Here is a 21,158-nt window from a genome sequence, read left to right as displayed (position 1 = left end):
ATATGCACACTATCAGCTCAGATAGTGGCTGTACTACCAGTCAAATTTGAGCCAGAACAAGAGTAGCTCCATTGAAAAGAATCACATTGCCCAGATTAGAACTCTTAGGTGCTGTATTTGGAGAGAGATTTGGTCATTATTTAATGACTCATTTGAAAATGAATGAAGCTCAGGTACATTACTAGACAGACTTAATGATTACTCTGCATTGGATCAAAAATACAGCTAAGCAATAGAAACCATTTGCTGCAAATCGAGTATCTGAAATTCAAAGTATAACACTCGCAAAACACTGCAAATATAGCAGTGGAAAAGACAATCCTGCTGAATGTGGAACACAGGGAATAAGCATGAATTTTCTCACCATCGATTAATTGTGATGGAGGGGACCCCACTGGCTATCCATGCACTCAAGACCATCTGAACAGTCCAGTGAAACAGAATGTAAGACAGAAATTGTTGTGTATTCTGCAAAATCAAATGGTCACAAGTGAGTCTCGTAAAACTGCCGAAACACTTTTTTTGCTAGCAAAAGCAAAAGTCTTCAAAGAGCGCTGAGAGTAACCACTGATGTTCAGAGATTTGCACACAACACCCGAAAAGCAGATAAACTTGCGGGATAAATGCACACTGAAGAAATCGAAATGGCCAAGAGATATTGGATCAAACTAATTCAACGGAAGCATTTTGCACAAGAAATTGAACAACTAAAGGCAAACAAGGGATTTGACAAACAATCAAAGATTTCCAATTTGAACCCTATCTTTGATGAATATGGACTCGTGTGTTGGAGGCAGACTCCAGGAGACGAGGTGGGCACACACAGATTAAAACACCCTTGGATATTACCAACACAGGACAGCTTATCGGAGTTGCTTGTCCAGAAATCTCATAATGAGTTGATGCACTCTGGTCTGCAGGACACCTTAACCCAAGTAAGAGAGACTCATTGGATTCTGAGGGCAAGACAGTTGACAAAGAAGTGTGTTCAAATATGTTTTATTTGCTGAAAATTCAAGGTCAAAGCAGCTAGGCAGTAGTGCCCCTACCTAAATGACCAAGTATAATATATTTATCTCATTTGTTGAATTGGGTTCTCTTCATCTACTTTTAGGACTTGAGTGAACATCTGATGATGTTTGAAGTAATATTAATGCAGAAATATAGAAAATTCTAAAGGGGTCACAAACTTTCAAGCACCACTGTATATTCTCTGCACCATTGCATTTTATCCCCTCTTATTTCGCCTGTATATAGTCAATCCTTGTGTATATATCTGACGATTGTTGTGTTGTAGTATTGTTATTCTATGTTAAGTACACAGAGAGCCACGAAACTGGAGTCAAAGTCCATGTAGTGCAAACCTACATGGCCACTAAACCTGATTTTGATTAACCTAGCAACAAACATGCAATGCTGCGGTGCCTCTCAAAGTTAATGTTACAGTTGTTTACTTAATGTTACGAGGTTAACCACTCTCAAAGGTCCGGTGAAATGCCATTAAGACGTGGAACATCGCAAAACAAAACGTTGAAGTCATTGCAGCTCATTGCAATTGCATGGCAGGCTAAGTTATTTACGTTCGACTGTCTTTTGTGTAACTGTTAACCCTGATTTAAGTGTTAGTGGTATTGCTTGTAGCAATTGTTTTAAATCTATCACCAGTACACACCCACAGATGAACTGTGCAAAATACAATTTTCCATTTGTGGTTAATAAAGTGGTCCTGATTCCTGATAAAGAAATGTCTATTCTTTTCTATTCACAGATTTTCCTGTTCTCATGTAGGGGCAGTTCTCTTTCCCATTAAAGCTGGTGTTAAGATGCGAGATACAGCCTCCTGCACAACAGAAAAGTGCATGTGGCTGATGCCACCACATGTAATAAGGGTGTTTAAATGTACATTATTGCTTTTGTTTTTGTATAAGATGTATGTAGATGTAATTGTAGCCTACCCTATCCTACTAAGGGAAATGACAGTAACTGTCAATTTCTAAAACGTACTTCAGCAGACCCTAACATGGGGAAACTATGATCAAACACTGCAACTGCAATTTCTATGTTTGTCTTAAACTAAGACACACCACAAATTGTAGTTGCAATGTCATATCTTAAATTTTCCATGTTATGGACCACAGAACGGTGTGTTAGAAATGGTCAGTTACTATCATATTCCTTAGTAGGGCAGTACTTTATGATCTTTACTAGAAGAACCCCGCTACAATGTAGCGGTTTGGTTATCCACCCGTCTAAATCTCCCTCCTCTTCATCCTGCCAGCTAACCGCCTTCCCCCTGCCCCTAACCCCCCCCCCCACTACAACTCCCTCCCCCCAAATGCTCAGATTAATCTGAAATGCCGAGAAAAGTGGTTTTTAGCCATTTTTAGAAAATGCATATTTTGCATAATTAGAATAATTATTTTAATTTTCTGCTATTTTTCTGGTCCTCTCTGGAACAACACCTACCACCTCCAAAATAAATGAGGATCATAAGTACATTTTTGCAAAAATGCATATTTTGCATAATGCCAAAACATTTCAAAGTCCCAGAATTTTTTTTTTATATAGGTGAAAAAATCAAAGATGCTCAGAATCATCTGAAATGCCGAGAAAAGTGGTTTTTAGCCATTTTTAGAAAAACACATATTTTGCATATTTATGCATAATTGTGCATAACTTTAATTAATGTTCTGCTATTTTTTATAGGTGCCCCTGATCATCCCCAATAACCTCCAAAAAGAATCAAGGCCCCAAGTGCTTTAGTTTGGCCGTTTATAGACTCTCACACAGACACACACCACACACCAGACACACATTGTGAAAATACAGGAGTAGATGCTTTTCACATTTTTCAGATTCCTGTCACTCCTGCACCTCTTATAGACTTCTCCTCAGCAAAATCCAAAAGACAAAAACTGGATGATGCCATCACTGGGAGGTGAACTGAACAACTTAAGGTTGAGAAACCACTTCAATGTCCAAGAGTGAAGATAGGGTCAGAAACATAAGTTAGGTTTTGTGATTCCTTTAGCAGACACTGTCCAAAGTGCTGCATTGATGGCTAAGGAGAATTACAAAGAATTTGTCCCCAAATCTTGCATGCTGCCTTAAACTGTTCTTGAATACAGAACACCAGAGACTCTGCAGCTACCCCCCCCCCCCCACATAGTTTGGAGAGCTATGCAGGATTTCCAGCTAGAAGAGCTAACCCCTTCTCAGGTCCAGGCTGCAGAGAAGGCAACTCAAAGCCAGGGTACATGTGCATCCAGCATTTGGTATTGACAAAGAGCTGGACACATAACTGCCTCTAAGCTTAAACAAACTTTTAAGACTAACCCTCTGTAACCACCCAAGAACTTGATTATGGACATATGTTACCCAGAGGCACACAAGGTCACAACAATCGTGACAAGGTATTTAGGGTTTGAATTAGGATAAGACAGAGGCAAGATTTTGGGTAAGACTAGTACAAGGGTCAACATCCAGTATAGGCTTATAAGTCAAGGGTTAGGCCGGGGTAGGGTTGAATATAGCCAATATTTAAACCACTGAACTGTAATAATGTTGCCTGCAATACTGACCCACTGCAAAGTTTCTAAATTCAACACTAAATATTAAATTACCATTTCATTTTTTGTTTCTGTGTACTGTTTACAGTTATGGATGTAAACATGAGGCACAAGCCAGAACAGCGTATGAGAAGCTGATGGGTCTGGAGCACAAGGGCTTCTTTTGTATGGAAAGTGGTCTCTGGCTGAATCACAAGTGGCCATACATGGGAGCCTCGCCTGATGGGATAGTCACTTGCGACTGTCATGGAACTGGGATTTGTGAGATAAAGGTAATATTATCCATCCATTATCCAAACCGCTTATCCTGCTCAGGGTCGCGGGGACGCTGGAGTCTATCTCAGCAGTCATTGGGCGGTAGGTGGGGAGACCCCTTGGACAGGCCGCCAGGCCATCACAGGGCAGGTAATATTATGGTTCATTATAAACGTGCTAAAAAAGATGTTCAGCATATGAATTCATAATTTCACTTTAATGTAAAGACAGAGAGCATTTAAACTGGAAAGATATTGGCACACATACTTGTTTACATGCTTAGTTCACTGATTTCTTATATAAAGACAACAGGTGTTTTTTTTTACCTGATATGTTTCGACTGCCAAGCCTGCAGTCTTCATCAGAAATGTTGTTGAAGCTTTCTGTTAGCTGATTTATGCAGTAACAGGTAGGATGACCATGTCCACATAAATCAGCTGACAGGACGCTTCGGCAACACCTCTGATGAAGACTGCAGGCTTGGTAGTCGAAAAGCGTCAGGTAAAAAACACCTGTCTTTATACAAGAATCAATAAATTAAGTAAAAAGTCAGACAAAATTAACCTTTTTTTACATATTCTTTTCACTGTTAAATGTTAGTGTCCCCACAGCAAGCAAGATGAGGTTAATCTGCGCCTGTGTGCTGGAGGAAAGGGATACTGCCTTATCAATGATGGGGATGATGTTACACTGGACAGGAGCTATGTTTACTATTTCCAGGTCCAGGCACAGCTTCACACTGTGGATGCTGAGTTTTGTGACTTTGTGGTGTGGAACTACAATGACATTTTTGTTGAAAGAATTTTGCCTGATATAGAATTTTGGGATGGGATGGAAATTCTGTACAATGCCTAATTCTTGTCGTCTTCGGAACTGATGCCGAGACAATCAGCAATGGAAGCCAATATCATTCCACTGTCTCTGAACTTGGATATTTGTTCATCCAATTGCTGATACCTGGAAACCAAATGCCAAAAAAAAAAAAAGCACTGATAATGATTAACCAAAGAATACACATATGGTGCACCAGGACAAGAAAGTCCCCCTACATAAGTCCCCCTACATTTGTCTTTCAAGAGGAGTTGTTGCTGGGTGCTATCTGCTACAATAAACCCATACATTAAAAATATAGAAAACACTGCTAAGTGCTACACTATAGGTACCGTACCTTGGACGTCCACCCGTTTGTTGCAAAGATAACAAAAAAAAGAGGTTGCTTGGGGGTGGAGAATAGAATCCGCCTGAGCAAACATTTCCCTCACTCCATCCATTAGCTCAGTAACGATATGTGCCAGATCGTTGCCCTGTACACGTTACAAACGCTATGAGATCATCAGCATGATAGGTGTACATAACACCACATATACAATGTTAATGTTACGTGAGCGGTCAAAAGGTTGGACATCGTCATCAGAAAACGTATGTTACTCCTGGAGACGGTGACTATGTTCGAAGGCATGATGCTGTAGTGCGAAAAGTGACTTACTATATGTCTATTAAACATCAATTAAGTTCCTCTAAATAACATGCTATATCGGTGGCAGTACAGTACAAAAGTAAAAATAAATAAAATGCGCCTTTCATGTCCCTGCTCTGATTCACGGGGTCTTCTGAACAGTTCGACTTGCCATACAACGCTACTGCTGTTCTTTATTTCTTTTTTTTTTTCTTTTTTTTTTTAAAAAAGAAGTGGCTTGTAACATCTCACCGGAAAACGCTGCCCTGCCCACTTGGTTCATGCACTACGTCCAACCGGACAGTGCTGCTCTGCCCAGTTGGATAGGAGGTGTCTTGTTTGGTTAGGCTTTTGAATTTTTTGGCCTCCCACACACATGCCACTCTGAACAGATAGAGCTAGGAAGTGGCTCCAGCACCTGAGCGTACCCACTCTTGTGAGTGAGAGACACTGTAAAAAAAAAAAAAAGCTTGTGCTCAGCCAAAACCATGTCCTTCCTTTCATAAATAGATAAATATGTCATTTTATAATATAGCTTATAAATTGTGTAACATAAAATATAGCCCCTTCTGTATTGAAGAGGACACCGGTTGAGTTTCTCAGCATTGAATCTGAGATGACAAAAATCTCTATTTCAGCAGAATACATAGCGCCACCTAGTGACATTAGACTAGCAATACAAAAACACACAACTTTCTCATAAATAGAATTTCTTCCTTTCTCATAAACTTTAACTTAACCCCCCCCCCCTTTTTCCTTCCCAATTGTATCCGGTCAATTACCCAACTCTTCCAAGCCATCCCGGTTGCTGCTCCACCCCCTCTACCGATCAGGGGAGGGCTGCAGACTACCACATGCCTCCTCTGATACATGTGGAGTCGCCAGCCGCTTCTTTTCACCTGACAGTGAGGAGTTTCACCAGGGGGACGTAGCGCATGGGAGGATCACGCTATTCCCCACAGTTCCCCCTCCCCCTCAAACAGGTGCCCCAACCAACCAGAGGAGGCGCTAGTGCAGCGACCAGGACACATACCCACATCCAGCTTCCCACCCGCAGACACGGCCAATTGTGTCTGTAGGGACGTCCGACCAAGCTGGAGGTAACACGCGGATTTGAACTGGTGAGCCCTGTGTTGGTAGGCAATGGAATAGACTGCTACGCTACCCAGACGCCCTCTTTAACATAACTTTTAACGTAACTTACATAACTTTTTACATTTTAACGCAACTTTCTCATAAATCAACATGCCTAAGAATTTTCTTATGGGCTCTGAATATTACAAGCTACCAACCCATGCATGTTGTTTTCTATTGCTTTAAGTAAATTTACACGTGCAAGGAATATGACTTGGCTTGCTTGCAACGGTCCTATGTGTGACAATTAAAACAATGACCAAATAATAAAAGCAGTGATGAAAAAGGCTCTGAGTAAGCAAATGGTAGAGAATAAAAAGATTTCTAGTAACTAAAAATTGAAATCTAAGAAACAGGTCATATGTTCATATGTTTGGACTGTACCTGACTGACAAGGATTAGACTCTGAATGTCTGGGAAAAAAAACAAAATTTCAGAAAAACACCAAAACGTACACAGAGCTAAATAATATTGCACAAGTTTATTAGTGTTCTGAGCATCAATAGGTGAAGCTGCACATGGGCTGCAGTTCTAAAACCAGAGTTTCTACAGCCTATATGATGATAAGGTTGTATGTATTTACTAAAAATACATTAAGCTGCTGGATATCAGCAGCAGTCTTCTACTGTCCAGAGTAGTACAGGGACACGGGGCTCTATCTTACACCCGGTAAAAAGCAGCGCAACATGCAATGCAAGTGTGTCTTTGCTAGTTTCAAACCGAAGCAGTTGTCATTTTCCTATCCACGTTGTTGAAATAGCAAATGGACTTGCACTCATCGGAGTGCCCATGGGCGTGTTGGTCTTAAAATGAAGGTGGTCAGGCACATTATTGTCACATTGCTATCTTGAGGCAGTGGAAAGCGATTGCCCAATTGACCAACAAAAACCTGGTCTTAAGTCAATGGTGCAGTATTTTTACTGTTGTTAAGATAGTAATATGCGCCTAGGGGTCGTCCTCTGTGTGGAGTTTGCATGTTCTCCCCGTGTCTGTATGGGTATCCTGCGGGTACTCCAGTTTCCTCCCACAGTCCAAAGACATGCATGTCAGGTGAATTGGCCATACTAAATTGTCCCTAGGTGTGTGTGTGTCGGCCCTGTAATGGCCTGGCAGCCTGTCCAGAGTGTCTCCCCGCCTGCGGCCCAATGACTGCTGGGATAGGCTCCAGCATCCCCATGACCCTGAGAGCAGGATAAGCAGTTTGGATGAATGAGTGAATGAACATGTGCCTACATAGGTGAGGGCACAACAAGCGATATTAAAAAAAAAAGAATTCACAGTGGTTAGTCAGACTAAATAAATATAAAGCCTCTGTAGCCATGACTGACAATTTCTTGACCCTCCTCCCCAAAGACTTATGAACTCATGCAAGATCATGAAAGGCAGCATACGATGATTGGTTGGGGTCATACTTGTAGTGCTGCCAGTCTCCCAGCCAACACACGGCAAGAATGTATGGCACTACAACTGCCTAAACGGACATGATGACCATCGTGAAAGACAAAAATATCATGTAGTCTGATCCCGGCATAAGAAAAAGTACACATTTGCCTTTTGCCAGAGTGCAGGTCAGGAAGTGTGCCCCACTGAGGAAGAACAGGTTCCTTGCCTTGCTCAAGGGAAAATCTAATGACCGACATATTCCCATCCATCCATTATCTTAATCACTTATCCTGCTCTCAGGGTCGCGGGGATGCTGGAGCCTATTCCAGCAGTCATTGGGCGGCAGGTGGGGAGACACCCTGGACAGGCCGCCAGGCCATCACAAGGCCGACACACAGACGCACAGACAGACACACACATTCATTCCTAGGGACAATTTAGTACGGCCAATTCACCTGACCTACATGTCTTTGGACTGTGGGAGGAAACCGGAGCCCCCGGAGGAAACCCACACAGACACGGGGAGAACATGCAAACTCCACACAGAGGATGACTCGGGATGACCCCCAAGGTTGGACTACCCCGGGGCTCGAACCCAGGACCTTCTTGTTGTGAGATGACCGTGCTAACCACTGTGCCACCGTGCCGCCCCGACATATTCCAATTCAGTAAATTCAAATCCTACAATCTACTCTGCTGCTTTTACTAAGATAGAGTATGTCACTAAAACGAGGATGAAAACTTTGCCCACCATAAGTAAAAGTTGTTTTTCTTGAATAAGAATAAGCAAAATCAATGTACACACAAAAAAGCTGCATGTCTATTGAGCATGTGTATATCAAATGCAAAACATAAGAATCTATTTTTCAGGTCACTGGATCCAATTTGGATTTCACAGGTTTATTTTTTAATCTCGAACTTTTAAGACATTAAAGACTAGAACATTCAAAATGATATGGAAATGTCTGATCCCCTCTGTGCGGTAAAATAGCCATGGCTTTTCTTAAAGCCAGAGTTTTAAAAGGTCTTCCCACACTCATGTGTGGTTTTATGACTAACGGAAGCGGGCCTGACAAAGGGGCTTGAGCCAGGCTGTATGGTTACAGTAAGCGAGAGCAAGATGAGTCAACAGAGGTACACGGGATGCTGTTCTCTACATGATGGCTGCTATGGTCAAGGTAAGCACATTAGGCCAACAAATACCTCCCTCTAAGGGCAGTCTGTCAGAGTGATTTCATGACTACTTATCTATCTGTAAGAGACAGGGAGAGAGAGCGCTTAAACATCTTGCTTGGCCCACTTTCTCCATCACCATCACTTATTATATCAATTACCTCATTACATAGCAGTTTGGGTGGATCACCTCTTCCTTAGGGTGAAACTCACCTAAAAAAGGACGCAGATGTGTGAAAAAGACTGGCCAACATTTTTTGTTTTTTCCACTGCTTACGAGACAAATACTTCGCTGGCCTGATGCAGTGACTCAAGTTGTCATTTTGTTAGAGGCGATGGGAGGCTATGCATGAAAAAAGTCCCCACCATCATTAAAAGTCAATCCACAGTTGGACTAGAGAGATTTTTTTACTACTTTATTAATCCCCATGGGGAAATTCTTTCTCTGCATTTAAACCATCCTAACTGTGTAGCTAGGAGCAGTGGGCAGCCGCCGTGCAGCGCCCGGGGACCAACTCCAGTTCGTCTTGCCATGCCTTGGCCAGGGGCACAGACAGCAGTATTAACCCTAACATGCATGTCTTTTTGATGGTGGGGGAAACCGAAGCACCCGGAGAAAACCCACCGCTGACATGGGGAGAACATGCAAACTCCACACAGAGGACAACCTGGGATGACCCCCAATGTTGGACAACCCCAGGGTTCTAACCCAGGACCTTCTTGCTGTGAGGCAAAAGCGCTAACAACTGAGCCATCATGCCACCCAGATCCATGATCAATTCATTTTTACTTTGCACAGCAATAAGATCAGAAACCAAAAGTCATAACACATTCATCTTTAACTATTTTGTCTCATCCTATGTGCCTTGGGGTAAGCCAGCAGATACAGGGTCAGAGGTCTTGTTCAAGGACACTTGGACAGTGTATACAGGGCTCAAATTATTTTATCATCCCCATAACCCCAGGGCTGGCAAATTTTTTTTTACTCAGGATGATTGAACATGTCTTTTGAGATGATCCCGGCACAAAAGAATATTCCTGCATCAAGCAATCTATAATCCTGACTGCATAAACCAGACAACAAAATATTAAGAACTGACATGGTTGCAATTGAGTCTTGCTCACTGGGATTATATCACTTTTGCATCCACCATGCAACCGCAGAAGCTGGTAATACTCTGGCAAATGTTCGGCAGTTGTAGTAATACAAGTAGTATAACAAGTGATTTACTACTTCAGAGCAACATTTGAGCTTGAAGCAATTGACTTCAGAGTTCCAGACAATACTAGGATGGTAGGAAAAAAAAATAATTTCCAGGCCTAGCATGTTACTATTGCTAACAGCACAACCTGGGTTTCATGGGCTGTGGAGCTCAGCTGGTTTAATGCCAATAAATTCAATAAGGTGTTTCACATTCATCAGCAGCACGAATATTTTAAATTGAGTTATTGCATAAAGAAAAAGCTCTCGGGACTGATACAACATATTTAACCAATCTATTTGTCAGTGGTAGCAGCAGGTGAAATAAAATCCATCAGGCAGCATGAAAGCCAACATCTAATTCATACAGCTCCCAATTTCTGCTTCACAATATCCGTTTGGGGGATTGGCATTCAGGTGGGTCTCTAATCTAATTATATACAGTTAAAAATGGGCCAATCAATTGGAGCATCGCTAATGAAAAGCATGCCACAAGCAGACAGGGAAGGGATCAGTATAACACAAATTACTGGAGGGAAAAAAAATCCGTCTGGACATGTCCATTTGAAATTGCACTGGAGCTGTGTTTATGATGCCAAAGATCCAGTAAAATTCTGAAAAACAGCTCTAACAAGACAGAGTGGCGGAGGGAGAGTCCTGTTTGTCCAAACAACTCCACCCAACAGTTCAACTTGAGAGGTTAGGCAATGTTCAAGCCATCTAGTGTAGACGGACATTATCTGACTAAAAAAACAACACCAACTGGGCCAGATATGTCCTTACGATCAATGCCATCAAGTATTATGTCTACTTTTAGAATGGCAGAACAGGTTTGACATCAAACTACACACAAACACACACACATCAGCGTTACAGACTGAACAACATCTCAATGGTCTACTCTTGGTCCCATTTCAATACATTTACCTGTGTGTGAGCCTATGGAAATCAAAACTGTGAACAAATTGTGGGTCGCTATCAACTGGTTGATCTACCAAAGCAACTTCACTCTGAACTTGATGCTATACATGTAAACCCAAACAGAAACTGAACATATGAGACGGGTCTGACTGTGCCTCGCGTTGGAGCACTGGACCAGCAAGGCGGTGACATAAGACCTGCGGAATCCACAGCTGCAGCTCAGCTGGCTCTGGTTTGACCTGGCCGAACCAGGAGTGAAACAGCAGGAGGAGACACTGGTGACACATGAATGAGGAATTTCTGAGTTTGATTACACATGCACTATATACTGTTTACCATTACAAAGGATCGTGTAACAATTCTCATGCTGCACTCCACAGTGAGCACTGACACTGAAGACTTATTCAGACAATTTGATGATTTGGTCCCAATCAAATGTGCTAACCTTTTGGCACATTTGATCCAAACCAAATGTGCTAACCTGTTAGCAGTTAACTTAGAGACTATTAAGCTGTATCATTACCGACCTACTGGCCCATCTCACAGGTAGCATCATTTATTAAACTATATAAACTGGCTATTAGAGTGCTGAGCCCATTTGTGTAGACGTGTCATGGCTTTAACAAGTGGGCACCTTCCCTCGCAATATTGTCTTGAGTTACATCAATTCATCCCATAGCATCTCAAAAGGCATAGAAAGTTATTATTTTGGTCATAACAGATACAGTACTAAAATGCTAGCGTGCAGCAATTGCTTTCCAAGTATGACCCCAACATGACGCTTATGTCGCCACTTCTTCTAGTGGCTAAACAGAGAATGCAGTCACTGATCACAAAAGGAGGGAGACCATAACTTGAAACTCTTCACTGAAAGCCAACAGGATGTTTGGGGATTAATCAGTCGGGCAATGAAATCCCATTCCAATCCTCGTAGCAATTAAATGAAATAATTTGCACGTTCAGGCTGAGTTTGAGCTAGGTCACATGGGATATAATTTAGAATTTAGTTTAACATAGTAGAGTGTAGAACAATGTAACATGGTGTGGTGCAGTACAATGAAGTATGATACTGTAAGTATTGAATTAAATACAATAGTACAGTACAGCACACCATAGTATATAAAGTGGAAAAGAAGAAAATGCAGATTAGCTAAAATGACAGCAGATGGCTAAGAAAACCCCACAAAAGAAATTAATTCTCAAGTTTGCAACCCTGCAACTTTCCATTTCAGAAAACATTGATGTCTGACCATTTTTGAACCTCTCGTGTTCTGAACAAGTGGGATATCTGTACAGCACACTTCCAAGGGGTGTTTCAGTCCTCTCACCATTTTCTGTCTTGTTGGAATCCAAAGGCATCGTGTACTTTACAGCTGATGTGTACAGCTCACAAAGTATGCATCCCACAGTGGCAAGAGTGGGAAAGTTGCTGGCTGGTGGCAATTTCTATCAGGCCTGGGTCAAATAGTACTAACAAATCATTCTTAGGGTTTGTTTAACTACACTTAAAAGAGCCACAGATTGGGGAGTGGTTGTCAGATCAGGGCTATTCCAGGATGAGGTAGGATGTTGACCACACAAAAAAAAGCATGCAGAATAACCAACTGAATCTTTCCCAGCGATGTCCTAACTTTATGGGATTCACTGTATGCGGCATACTCCTCCCATTTGGTACAAAAAATGGGAAGAGTATTTGTCAGTATTGTTTGACCAAGGTCTACTACCTGCACTGCAGTGTGTATAAAAACCGTGGTTACCATGGGGCAGTGTGATGCTGGCCCCATCAAGGATCGCCTGGGCCAGCAGGTGGTCGTTGCTCTCGAAGGCGCTGGCTGCGGCCCGCAATGCATCCCAGATCTCCTTCCGGCCCTCAAATGCTGGTGCCGTATCCCAGAACTCATCTCTCTTGCTGCGCAGCTGGCCTTCAGTCATAGGGTAGTCACTCTTCCATTTAGGCCGCTCTCGCTTCAGGGGCTGGTTACGCCCTAGAGCCACTGAGGAGGAAGAAGAGGAGGAGACCACAGCATTAAAACCGAGCTAGATAGATAGATAGATAGATAGATAGATAGATAGATAGATAGATAGATAGATAGATAGATAGATAGATAGATAGATAGATAGATGAGGCACAAGTAAAAGGAGTATAAAATTAAGAGAGGAGGAAGGGAAGAAAAAAGGAGCAGAAGGAGAGAGAGGGAAAAGGAAAGAGAAAGTGATTTAAGAGGAGACAGAAGAACAGCAGGATAGAGAGAACAAGACACACACAAGACAGTCTTCATCGCTAACAAAACAATACAGCTAAACCCAACTGACACCAAACACATGGGCCTGTACCATCAAACAAGTATGTACACACCAATACATGCAAACACACACACACAGGCACACACAAATGCCCGCATACACATAAGGACTGATGAAAACTGCAGAACAGAGTCAGTGAACATGTACTGCCATATAAAAATGCCAGGTAAAAGTTTTGCTATCTAATTGTGCTCCATCTCCAGCAGAATAGCTAATGAACAACATCATCTGGATCCCTGAAGAAGGGGACAGAAGTACAGGATACCATGATATAGGTGTGTGTGTGTGAGTGAGAAACACAGTGAAAGACCAGCTGATCAAAGTATTGTGTTACACCTGCCGAGCTGCACATGTGCGCTGATCACGACACTGATCGAATGACACCACCTGCAAGTGATTGTTTCTAGTCAACAGACTACAACTAACTGCTGACTGTCTTCTTTAACTTACCTTTCTCCTGCGAGCATTTGGCCTTATGGCAAATCTGACTGTATGCTAAGAATCCAAATGACTTTCAACCTAAATTGATATAAAGTAGAAAGTAAATTGCCTGTCTGTTCTTGCACATCTTCTCGTCTCGCTGTGTGCATGCTTTGCAGACTTCTTGACTCTATTTCTGACTTCTCTGCTTGCTCTTTTCTATACTCACCTACTCCCCCAGATAACCTGTGATTCTGCAAGTCCATGAGATCAACCTAGCTATGTCAAGCAATATTTATGCTGAGAAGAGAGAAAGTAATACACTGTAACTACTCTGCAAAACAATTGTTGGTGTGTGGAGCGGATCTGGCATCATGGCCTATATTTTTATTGTATTTTGTTGTTTTATCTCGACTATGTGCATTATTTTTATCCTGTTGTGTACGGCACCTTGCAATGTTGTTCAGAAAGGTGTGATATAAAGTTTATTATTCTTACTTTGACACGTGAAAACAGAGACTTGGCATTAACAAAAGTGTGGTCTAGGATCATATAGAGCAGTGTTTCTCAACCCAGTCCTCAAGGAACCCCTATCCTGCAGATTTTCATTGTAGCCCTGCATAGGCAGCCCTGCTTGTACTTACTCGACCAATCATCTCGCAGCACTTAGTTATGCAAGGTGTGCAACATCTGACAAAATTCATTGCTGATTGGTTGAATAACTACAAACAGGTACCTATTCAGGGTTGCAAAGACAATATGCAGGATAGGGGTTCCTTGAGGACTGGGTTGAGAAACACTGATATAGTCTCTGTAAATAAAGGCAGGCCGTCCTAGCAGTTACACACCTATCTTGGCTATAGCACTACAACGTCACCGGTTAGGACCCATACTGCTGCAAAGCTATGGGGGTTTGCAGGTCCAGTTTGTGTCATGGGAACAAGGTGGGGAACACTAGAAGGCAGACGGGTAGAAACTCTTGAGAAACAGACTAACAAAAGCCAGGGAAAGTTGACAGTGCCGCAGGATGAGACAGGCGGGGGAAGCAGGTTCACGTATCTCTGCATCCACTGGGTTTCACCGTTTACGCGCAGCACCTCTCCACATCTTACAAAACAGACACCTCCCCCGGCCCCCTTCACAGTCCAGCAGCCAAACGCCGTCAAGCACAACGGCGTTATTCTCAAAACGAGGCTCTCCGGCGCTTTTTCGTTCAGTGCTGACGTCCCACGGCTGTCTGTCATTATCTACCGCGCTCGCGGCAGAACCCCCCCCCCCCCGCCTCACCTCGGTACAACAAGCCTGTTCTCTTCCTTTATGCGCCGACACGAGTGGAAACGCGGTCAGTGGCAGTATGGCAGACTTGTTAAAAACGTCCTTTACGAGCGTGAAAGATCATTATTGAACGTTTTACACGGGACGATGTCATGTTAAAAGTTAAGTTTCGCCTCTGCGGCTGCGGACACGAGACGCGCCGCTCCGCCTCGTTTAAGAAAACAAATCGATAGGAAAACACGCGCCGCTGTTAGCTAGCAGCTTATAAGTGGCCGGCAAAGCTGTTGGCGAATCCGCATCCCGTCATCCATTGAGTGCGTTTGTGCTCCTACATGCCGCCGCTGTCTGTGACTCGTGCAGATATCTATCTTAGCTAGCTAGCTAGCTAGATCGTCATCTACCTCGATATTTTCGTCAGAGCAAAGCTAGCACGCTAACTGCTAGGCTGGGACTGGCAGGCTCGCTAGCCGGGTAATACATGTCTGTGGACAAAACGTCCTGACGAAGAATGAACAAAGAGAGAGAGGCAGAGAGAGAGAGAGAGAGAGAGAGAGAGAGAGAGAGAGAGAGAGAGAGAGAGAGAGAGAGAGAGACAGGCGGCAGGTTGAGATAAACAAGTTAATGAAATAACGGGCAGACGTGGCGTCATTCTTTGCATAAGGCCCCGCGGAGAGGGGCGAGCGGGCTCCCGTTCCCATCTGCCCGCCCGTCTCGACGTGAGATGGGGCGGCATCAATTAAAGGGGGGACCTCGGCAAACACGTACACAGACAGAGTGTGACAAGACAGATAGATAGAGAGAGAGAGAGAGAGAGAGAGAGAGAGAGAGAGAGAGAGAGAGAGAGACGGACAGAGAGACAGACAGATGGAGAGAAAACCACCACGCGTCTTCACTTCGGCCTGTCCTACCTCCGGTGCCGTCTGAGTTCTCATTTAAGCTGCCTGAGGAATCGTGGTGGCTCCCGACACAGCCACCCATGGATGTTTCAGCTGCGCAGCCTCGACTCGCTACCCCCGGCCCGCAGCTAGCCCCTCTCTTGTTTTTCTTTCTGCCCTCTTCCTAGTTTCCTTCCTTCCTTCCTTCTTTCCTTCCTTCTTTCCTCCACTCCCCCCCCCCCGATTGACGGTGCGCGGGCATCGTCGGTGGGAAAGGCGGAGAGAGCGAGCTCACATCATCATCATCATCATCATCACCAGCATCAGCATCAGTAGAAGGTGACCGATAGAAAATTGCGTGAGAGGGAAAGAGAGAAAGGAAAACCGGAATAACGGTGATCCAGATTAACAGAAAAAAAAGGACACCTCACACACACCCGTCCTATGTTGCTGCGTGACCAGTGGACCGACTTACTGGACAACACGTTTAAATCTCAACTCGGCAAAGTCAAAGCGTCAACTGCCAAATATGTCTAAATTTTACTGAAAACGGATTTTTGCACTTATTCCACCCCGATTCCATTCCATTCAATTCCATTCTACTGTAATGTGCCCTTTATTCTACACCGTGTATTTCCGTGGCCAAGTGCAGCAGTGTTACACCTGGATGCGAGGACAGCCCCGCCTGGCTGCTATCTTTAGGGTTGGAGACTTTCATGTAATATGACACGCACACGCGCACACACACGTGCGCGCGCGCAAATAACAGGAGTCGCTTTACAAAAACTGCGGTCTGGAATTACAATTATTTGACGCCAACATGCGCCAAAAAAAAAAAGCCTGTTGAATCAAACGAGTACAGCGTACGCTCAGATACCCGGGTTTGATTTCATGCTTATCTGCATGATGTAATGTAATGGTAACAAAAATAATAAATTGATTACTATTCGACCTAACAAGATTTAGATTTTTAGATAGATTTTTTTTTTACAGAAACACCATTTTGGGTTGCTGATAGGGGCCTGTGCCTATATGATGACTGTGTGCACGACTGCACTCTACTTGTCTGTGTAAGGTAACATGATTTCTGCAATTTTGAGGAACAAGAGGAATCAAAAATGACAAACAATTTCAAAGTCTCTCAATTAATCTACGTGAGTATGGTGCAGCCATTAAATGTAATTTAGACCTGACTTTTCAAGGGTTCTCTCTCTCTCTCTCTCTCTCTCTCTCTCTCTCTCTCTCTCTCTCTCTCTCTCTCTCTCTCTCTCTCTCTCTCTGCTGCACACATTCCCAAGCTGTGGCTTAGACAAAGGTTTTCTGACGTAGCCTAGAAATCAAATATATTCGGGTCATCATGTTCAAAGACTTGAAAACCTCAAAACACCTTCCCTCCATGTGGGTAGTTCCCGTAACAGAAAGCTGGAATGGTTTCTATCTGCTGTTAGTGTTTTTGCACAATGCCATTCCTATCTGCAAAACAGTAGCAGTTTACTGCTTTTTAAAATACGTGACCTGTTGTGATTTTATTTAGCCCAACAGGGAAAAAATGTACAAAGTTAATTGAAGGGGGGGGGTTTAAGCAGTCCCAGAGTAGCTCATCATGCCCGACACCCAGAAAAGGATATGTATTGGCGCACAACACATTCATGTGCTTAGTTTGAGACAACACGTTTGTGTCTTTTAAAACACATGACTACTTGTGGAGTGACTCAAATGCCTGCAAGATACCGTTCCAGATTCCATATTTAATCAACTCCAAGGTGACGTTATCATTTTCTACCAGTAGATGGCAATAGAGAGTTTGAGTAACACCGTGAAAACTTGACAAAAACAAAACAACTGTGTTTAAGTGTGCGTGTATAAACATTATCTATCTGTATGTATGCATCTCTCTCTGTCTATCTGTCTATCTATGTGTGATGTTTCTCTGTTGCTGTTGTTGTTAGTGGTGTGTGTGTGTGCATGTGTGCGTGTGTGTACACAAATTTGTGTCTGCATGTGCAAACACATTTGTTGTGTGTGTATCTGAGCGTGTCTGTGTGTGCACGTATGCACTTGAATGTGCGAACACGTATGTGCATGTGTCCATGCCATGTGTTGTTACTGGTGTAAACTTGTGTTGCAGCCCACACAAACCCCTCTCTTCCCAACCACGAAAGCACAAAAACGCACCAAAGTGACAGAGCCAGAAATCGTTTGGGCTGTTCTGACCTTCTCGGAGTATTGACCAACACAGTAAATGCTCCTCACAGACCCGCGCAGGAGGCTCTTCTTGATAAACCTTGGGCTATTTTCCCCTTGTGTTTTTTTTTCTGGCCTTCCCATCTTATCCCCTGCACCCCCTCACCCCAAACGCCGATCTGTTTCCCCTCTTTCTCTGTCGGCTACCGGTCCTTCATCTCCCATCGCTCACCCTCCCGTCTAGGTAACAGTTGACACAGAGTTAATAGGCTTGTCATTGATTTACTGTCTGACCCTAGCTGTGTGCCAAAAGCCTACAGCTTCACACCTGCCCTTTTATCTATCAGACGGTGCCTTCAGTCGTCGCGCTATTTGGAGATGTCCAACTGTCCCATCTGTGTGGAAGGTAGGGCTGATAGGGGTTATATTGATTTATTGTTAGCCGTAATCTGTCACATACCCTCAACCCTCAGCACAGACCCTAAAACCGCAGAATGGGTCTGATAATGCCCGGAGGGGACAGGCTGTTAATGAGCTTTAAAGTTATTCTCACCCAGTTGACTGAGAGAAGGACTAACAGGATGTGTGTGTGTGTGTGTGGGGGGGGGGCTGGCTGTCCTTCAATCGATTTACTATTACCTGCCTTTTCTTTAGGATCTTCAGCAACCTCCCACCCACTCTCCTCTGTCACCCGCTTCCCCACTAGCATGTAGAGCGACTGGGAGAAGGGACAGACAGACAGGGAGAGAGAGAGAGAGTTGAATTTTAAAACAAGTCTTCATTTAACAAGAAACAGACTTTAACAGGAGATCTTTTTAACAATATGAACAAGGGTCACTCCGTCACATTAACCTGTCCAATAAAGACTTCATTTTCCATCACACAACCCATTCACATATCAGTTGAGACTGAGAGAGAGAGAGAGACAATAAAAAGAGAGAGCTAAAGAGAGAGAAAGAAAGAGAGATAATGAGAAAGAGAGCAATAAAGAAAGAGAGCGAGAGAGAGAGAAAGAGAGATCAAGAGAGAGAAAGAGAGAGAGCAATACAGAAAGAAAGAGATAGATAGAGATCGAGAAAGAGAGAGCAACAAAGAAAGAGAGAGATAGAGGGAGAAAGAGAGACATAGAGAGAGCAATAAAGAAAGAGAGAAAGAGTGAGAGAAAGAGAGCGAGAGAGCAATAAAGAAAGAGAAAGAGATTTGTTCGATATCATAATCATTGTTGTTGTCGCTGTTATTATTATAATCATTGTTGTGTTGTGTTGTTGTTGTTTTACATGCTTTGGCAGTGTGTACACAAACGTATGTCGTGCCAATAAAGCACATATTGAATTGAGTTGAGAAAAAGAGAGGGGGAGAGCTAAAAGAGACAGAGAAAGAGAGAGGGCAATAAAGGAAGAGAGATAATTTTTTGTATTTTTAAAAAGTCTTTAACAAAAAAAATGATCAAAAAAACAGATCGGAAATCTTTTCAACGATATAAACAATATTTGTCAAACTACAAACACACAGTCAGCATGCATCTTTTAACAACCCCAGTAATAATAATGGCTGAACCCAGCACCCCTCTATAACACCACATGGCTGTGAAGGTGTCCAGATCCCTCACTGCCTTGGCATCATTAAAACCTACCCTTATCCCAAGGCCTTGACCATGCTGCTAAGCAACACTTCAACACCACCTTGTACAGACTCCTCAAGCCATTTTTGCCTGCCCTGCTGGTTATATTTGAAACCAAAAATACATTTCTGTTGGCAAAAACTTCCCCCAGATAATCTAAATAAATGTTCTGATAGCAGAAACAGGGGTGTCCGCCTCACACCTCCTAAAAAACCCCAATGAAAAGCGGTTTCTCTCCGGGCACAGTAGGGGCAGTTGTCATTCACATGAGGGTCTAACACAGAAACAGAGGCACTGACCGCCACTGTGCCATGCAAGAACCCCCCCCCCCCCTCCACTGCAGACCACCAGCTTTTTTAATCAAGGGTGGATTGTATAAAACCCTCCAGACCGGCTTCACACTCTCTCCCCAAGGCCCAGCTGGGCTCTCCAGGGTGTATCAGCCCGACCACTTCACATTTTCTGTGTTCAGGGTTTTCCCCATCATACGGTACATGGCCGTACCCTTAAGCACATGCAGACTCACATTAAGAACATTTACCCCCATTGTACCAGATCAGGAACAATGAGAGAGAGAGAGAGAGAGAGAGAGAGAGAGAGAGAGAGAGAGAGAGAGAGAGAGAGAGAGAGAGAGAGAGAGAGAGAGAGAGAGAGAGAGAGAGAGAGAGAGAGAGAGAGAGAGAGAGAGAGAGAGGGATTAGGCCAAATCGCCCTTGAGATTACCAGTTTAATAATATCTGGATGTTCCAGATAGGATAAACGTGGCTCTCTCAGGTTCTTCGTCGGCTTTCTTGTAATTTTCGGATCTCTGATTTCAGTCAGTTTAGTTTGGTGGAAATCAGTTCAGTTTACTTTATTTGCATGACTGAAATGATGCATGTTGTATTGCCAAAGCACAACCAGGCCACATGTTAGCAATACATGAGCCATGAGAAAAATGCTGATGAAAAACAGCAATCTGGTTAAATAAGAATAACAGCCATCCATCCATCCATCCATCCATCCATCCATCCATCCATCCATCCATCCATCCATCCATCCATTATCCTAACCGCTGATCCTACTCAGCGTCGTGGGGATGCTGGAGCCTATCCCAGCAGTCATTGGGCGGCAGGCAGGGAGACACCCTGGACAGGTCGCCAGGCCATCACACACACACACACACACACACACACACACACACACACACACACACACACACACACACACACACACACACACACACACACACACACACACACACACACACACACACACACACAAGATCGCCAGGGCGGCTGCCCAGCTAGCTAGCATGATTCCATATGTTAGCAGGGAACACTACTGGCAACGGCAATGACCTGTTAACCCAGCTAATATGGTCAGGTGTTACAAGCCTTTTTTGTGC

At 43.5% G+C, this 21,158-nt stretch overlaps 1 protein-coding gene across 1 annotated transcript in view; it reads right to left on the bottom strand.

The window, feature by feature from the left end:
- Nucleotides 1-16,130, bottom strand: part of ubtd2 (ubiquitin domain containing 2) — a 28,287-nt gene extending 12,157 nt beyond the window's left edge. Inside the window, exons 1-2 of the mRNA XM_056285169.1 lie at nt 16,000-16,130; nt 12,850-13,086 (exon numbers count right to left, since the gene is read on the bottom strand). Coding sequence (XP_056141144.1) covers nt 12,850-13,086; nt 16,000-16,069 — 307 coding nt within the window. The 5' untranslated portion in view covers nt 16,070-16,130. The remainder of the gene's footprint in view (nt 1-12,849; nt 13,087-15,999) is intronic.
- Nucleotides 16,131-21,158: the final 5,028 nt, after the last annotated feature.

This window comes from Lampris incognitus, chromosome 8 (assembly GCF_029633865.1).
Source record: "Lampris incognitus isolate fLamInc1 chromosome 8, fLamInc1.hap2, whole genome shotgun sequence".
In the NCBI taxonomy this organism is placed as follows: domain Eukaryota; kingdom Metazoa; phylum Chordata; class Actinopteri; order Lampriformes; family Lampridae; genus Lampris; species Lampris incognitus.
Note: the sequence above shows the minus strand (reverse complement) of the source record. Positions and strands in the feature narration are given on the sequence as shown.